This window comes from Vanacampus margaritifer, chromosome 20 (genome assembly GCF_051991255.1).
Source record: "Vanacampus margaritifer isolate UIUO_Vmar chromosome 20, RoL_Vmar_1.0, whole genome shotgun sequence".
Taxonomy (NCBI): domain Eukaryota; kingdom Metazoa; phylum Chordata; class Actinopteri; order Syngnathiformes; family Syngnathidae; genus Vanacampus; species Vanacampus margaritifer.
This window is the reverse complement of record NC_135451.1, coordinates 2,677,501-2,683,082: the sequence shown is the minus strand read 5'-3', so window position 1 is coordinate 2,683,082 and position 5,582 is coordinate 2,677,501. Positions and strand designations below refer to the sequence as shown.

At 39.4% G+C, this 5,582-nt stretch overlaps 1 protein-coding gene across 1 annotated transcript in view; it reads left to right on the top strand.

Annotated features, from left to right (window-relative positions):
- The first annotated feature begins 2,045 nt into the window (after positions 1–2,045).
- The window catches only part of eef1e1 (eukaryotic translation elongation factor 1 epsilon 1), a 13,291-nt gene continuing 9,754 nt past the window's right edge, over positions 2,046–5,582 (top strand). Inside the window, exons 1-2 of the mRNA XM_077555196.1 lie at positions 2,046–2,211; positions 2,687–2,884. Of these exons, the coding sequence (XP_077411322.1) occupies positions 2,128–2,211; positions 2,687–2,884 (282 nt within the window). The 5' untranslated portion in view covers positions 2,046–2,127. The remainder of the gene's footprint in view (positions 2,212–2,686; positions 2,885–5,582) is intronic.

Genomic DNA, 5,582 nt, shown 5'->3' with positions numbered 1-5,582 from the left:
GCTGTTCAGCGGTTCTGTGCCATCCTTTGGATGGTAACTTTTTATGCATTGGAGCCTTTTGCACTGAGAAAAGAAATCACAGTATGTGTTTTTATTTTGATAGATCAAACCCTTTGTAGATTAAGGTTAGGTCTTTTATGCAAAATTGTGGCCCTTTGCATCACTTAAGGTGCCCATCTCTGTATGTGCATATTTAACAATGTAAAATCGAACCTAACCGAACCCAACTATGGGTAATTTCTGAGCTGCATGACCTAAATTATTCGTTTTAGGGATGTAACGATAACGGCAATATCGTGAAATCACGATATTAAAACTGCCACAATATCGTCGTCGTCATGTCACGATATTAAAAGCAGCACATCTGTTAAAAAAGTCAGGTTGATTTCCATTTCTGCAGTTATTTAGTGCAGTTTAATTTTTACAAGGCATGTTTTGGCCATTCTGTTTAAAATTCATGTTAATGGTCAGATGATGGGGAACGTAATAAGCTTGTGAAGCGAGTCAATCTGTGGAGGAACTCGTGCGTGCTTTAACAAGTAAGTGCTTCAATATTAAGTGTTATTAGAGATTGTAGGTTGTTTATATGCATTGCTGTTATGTACAAAAGCACAATATTGTGTTTTTTAATGAGCTCTTTCTTTTATTGAGAACTTTTTATATATTACCAACCTCACCACAATATCGTGATAACATCGTTTAATGATGTTTGGATATTGTTACATCCCAATTTTACTGTACAGTATATAGCAACAATGACATCTGTAATGTCTCAAAAATATTCAAATGTGGCAGAACTCTTTAATCTTCTCGGAAAAATCTAAAACAGCTTCTGACTCCAGTTGAAAATAAAAATCAATAGGTGAACTAATGAATACACACTCACGCACGCACACACGCACATGCACATACACGTACTCACCCACATACAAAATAAAAATTAATTTAAAAAATATATAATTAAAAAATAAATAAATAAAAAAGAGAGAGCAATGATGATGACATGTCAAATCGGTAAAATTACCGAATGAACAATACTGAGCTCTAAAAAAAAAAAAAGACAACAAATTTAAAAATTTAAAAAAAGAAAAGACAAAAATAAAATAAAAATCAATACATTTAAAACGTGCCTATCATCATTCTCTTATCACTGGATGAAAACAAGAGAATAGGAAATAAGTACATATTGACCTTTTGCACGGGACGCTGGACGGCAAATTAACCACTTGCCTGTATTGTAACCATTGAATCTTGTACAGCGCAAAGTCCTTCATCTGATCAATGATCTCATAAAATGGTCATATGTTGCTGTGCGGTCGGTTGTACAGATAGAGAAGGGAGTAAACCAAAAATTGCTTTTTTTATCGCATACCTACTGATAAAAACAAAAGACGTCAGTTGATGGACAGCAGCAATCAACAGAAAGGACTGGTAGCCCACAAAGTATTCACGGACTTGCAGCGCAAATTTTTTGCAAGGTTAGTAGATAAATGTTCATAAATTTTACTAGTAAACTTACACTTTAATAACAGAGGTGTCGAATTTCGTGTTTCAAATCACATTAAGGAGCCAAATAGTTAGTGTCCAGTCCAACTGCACGTACACACATCTTAGTTTTAAAATGTAGCTTCTTCAAAACTATTAAGTGCATTTAACTGTTTAATAATGGGGGATTTCGTCTTTGTGCTTGGAGTTTTTCACTCTGGAGCCGGCTGGAATCATATTCATGAAATGAAATGATGGCAGTCACGTGATCACGTGACGTCGATGCAAATGGTCAATAGGTACGTATGTTTAAAAATGTAATTATGCTTTCTCTCTCTCTCTCTCTCTCTCTCTCTCTCTCTCGCTCTGTCTGTCTGTCTGTCTGTCTCTCTCTCTCTCTCTCGCTCTGTCTGTCTCTCTCTCTCTCTCTCTCTCTCTCTCTCTCTCTCTCTCTGTCTGTCTGTCTGTCTGTCTGTCTCTCTCTCTCTCTCTCTCTCTCTCTCTCTGATGCAATAAAACGACAGGCTTCGTCTTGTTTTGCAATTGGTCAAATCAACAAGCATTCAAAGGCTGGAAGGCGGGCTCACAGAGGAAACAGCCAATCGGGTGGTACGCAGATGACGTCATCCATTGTGAACAACCATGGCGTTACGGGAGCTAGCATCGCTCGAGAAATATTTAGGACTGAAAAAGCCCAACAAGTACAGTACCCGAGGGGACAAAAAGGTGACAAAACCGCGCATGGGTATGGCATTTAAAAGCGTCCTTTTATTTGAAAGGTAACATGTTATACGCCGCGGAGTGGAAGATAATGCTAATAAGTTAGCCATGTGTCTGGTCACTATACTATGCTGTTCTATAAGACACGTCAAGCTTTAACATTTGACATTTTTAATTAATTTGACATGGCAAATATACTAGATGCACATCGCCAGGTGTTTCCTTTGAGCGCACAATGGAAAGCATACATGCTTGTCGGGTGGGCTATCACTGTGAACCAGCCAATGACTGGTTATATTGGTAATAACGCTGTATAGTGGATGTGATCACCTAAATTTTTATCATTATGTTTGACGATTTCGAAAAAATTAATAAAAAGAAAACAGTAAACTGCACTGTGGTTAGAAGTAGTGATATTGAGCGGAAAAGTTGGACCTTTAAAAAAAAAATGGAGACAATTAATTGACCTACTTTCTTCCAGGTCCCTGTGCTCCAGAATAACAATGGTCCTCCCCTGGTGGGCCTGGTGACCATCGCCCGCCACCTGGTGAAAGAAGCCAAGCGTCCTGAGCTGCTGGGGGACGCCGCAGAGGACAGAGCAGTGGTGCATCAGTGGCTCGAGTACAGAGTGAGCAAGCTGGACGTCTGTAGCAAGGACGAAAGCAGAACTATACTAATGGTAGGTGCTCCAGAAGTGTAAAAATGTATCCATTGGTGATGTAGACTTGTCCTTTTGCAGGGGCTACTCAATCCGCTCCTATAGTGGCTATGTAACTCAAATTTTTACTTGAGTTGGAAAGCCTTAGTGTATCACAAACCCACAGTATAACACAGTAGCAGAGTCATCATTACATTTAATATTATACAAAAAAAACAGTTCTATGCTGTAAATTTACAAAAATCTATTGGAAAAACAGAAAGCACTGAGCATGCCCTCTTGTTGCCAGACAACATATTCTTGCGGTATGCACAAATATTGGAAATATACATTTTTATTCAGTGTCAAACTACCTTCATCATCATACCTTGATTATTTTTTCAGACATTTTTGGTGTAATGTACAACTGTTAAAAAACAAAAAGCTAACAGTACAATGAAAATAAACCAGGAATGAATGACAGGATTCAATTTTTTTAGCGTTTTTAACAATCGCACAGGCATTAAAAGAAGGTAACCACCGTCTTTATTAAAATTTAAACAGTGAGGTATGCTGGGGCCTAGATGTGTGTCATCTTTGAGTGTTTGCTTTTTTTTGTTTTTTTTCTAAATAAGTGATGTATAAAACACACACAAAGCCAAGAACAAAGCAAGATAGCTGTCCAGAATTAATCTTTTAGGGCCATATTCTCATATGTGATTAAGTAAAAAAAAATTTTTTTAAAAAGCCTGTATTTTCCCATCCTGTCGTTTCCTCACCTTTGTGATGTGCGCAGAGAGTAGCGAAATCCTCAAATGTGTGCCTGAACTGCCGAATCTGGTCGTCCGCACCTTTCCTCTTACATGCTCCAGAGGCTGTATTTAAGTTAAGCACCCCAGGAAGTGAAACATCAAGTTTTTGCCGTAGAACCAAAACCTATTTTGTCAAAATGTAGTACATTTTTCACATATTAATACTATGGGTCAGTCCTCACAATGAAATTACCTAACCCGTGACGGTGGACCAATTAAACTGTCAGAGTTTGCACTCATTTTGAATCTTCATTTCAGTCATTTGCGTAAGTTAGTGGGAGGCTTAGATGATGAAATATTTGACCAAGACTGGCCGCTTGCAAAGAGTGAAGCGTTAAAGTGAATGGGCTTGAGGGGGTGTTAGGGTCTAACCTTGTCCAAAGAGAAAGTAGTTCCAAATGCCAGGGCACAAATCCTACCGCTGCCACTAATGTAGCTTGCCACATGTTGGGCATTTCTAAACATATAAAAACGTAAAAAATGATCGCTGCAAATCCATGAATACTTGAGGGCTGCCGGTTCTTTCACTTGCTATCCATCGCAGTCTTCTGTCTTCATCAGCAGGTATGTGATAATAAGACAAGTTTTGTCTATTACTACAAGCTACTGCACAGAAAGATATGACCATTTTAGAAGATAACCGATTACATACAGTTTCAATAGATGCAAGTGGTTATTTTGCCGTCCAGTTTCTTGGAGGGGGTGTTCCCATGAAGGCAGGGACGTCACGCGCAAAAGGTCTATTGTGACTTTTACGTTAAAAAAAATTGTAGTCCTGAGATTATAGTACTTGATAAACTGGCTCGCCCGGTCTGTGGCGCAAGGGAAATTAGGAACTGCTGATTAATGAAACAGTAGACACCCTTTTTTGATGGACCTTCAAACATGCATGTTGTCATAAGCATAGTATTCTGATTAAATTACCTTTATTGGATTTGTTAAAAAAATAATTAAAAACCTTTCATGAGAGAATAGCCCTTAATTCATGGTGAGTTATCAGTTTCAGGTGATCTCATGAAGAAGTTTTGTTTGACTCAAGTGGTATATGACTGAATTCGAGTATGAGGCTCTAGTCAGTTTAAAAGTCTTTGCTTTATTTCTGTGACTCAAAAAGCAATTAATCTGTTTGTCGAGAAGTACAGACCGTGTATGTGTGCTTCAGGAAGGCACACACGCGACAGCAATACAGACTGATGTATAGCCTTTCAGTGACATGGCCCCTCATGACAGAAAAAAATGCCTTAATGCTCCCGACGCCAGTCAGCGTGAAATGGATCGCCAGCCACGGGTCTGCTGGACACTCGACGCCTCTTGGCACTGTCCTGTCAGCATGAAGCGCGTATGTATGTGTGCACTTCTCACAGTGACACACACGGTCGTTGCGTGTCGGAGGAGTCACGCTGGGCGGCAGCATGTTATCTGGACAGGCCTCTTAAATATTTTAATGGTGCCACTTACAAAAGGAAGTCGCCCTGAGCGTCTAAGCTCTGGTGCCCAGTGCTCCCTCACCACCATGCCTGTCCTGCTGTGGCCTTAACACCCTTCTTTCAAACACCAGCCATCCTCCATGAATTAGACCATAGAGACAACCTGTCAAGTGGACCACACTTTCTTTTTTTAAAGACCTTTTCACCCCAGGATACAAACAGAAGACTCATAGCTTTTAACACAGGCTGTCACTCATGTAATGTGACAAGAAGAAAGCAAAACCATTTGACCCTAAATCCAAAGTTTGCCACCTTTCCGCCTTCATTTGAGATCACAGTTTTGTGAAGCAGGGTCTTTACGTTCATTCCTTCACAGGGCAACTTTCCCACATGTGGGATTCCTGAATGCATATTTTTTGGCAAAAGAGGATTCATTTTACTCTCTTTGCTAAATTTTCCTTGGGGCTTAATAATTCAACAACCAGAGCACACAGACAGAAT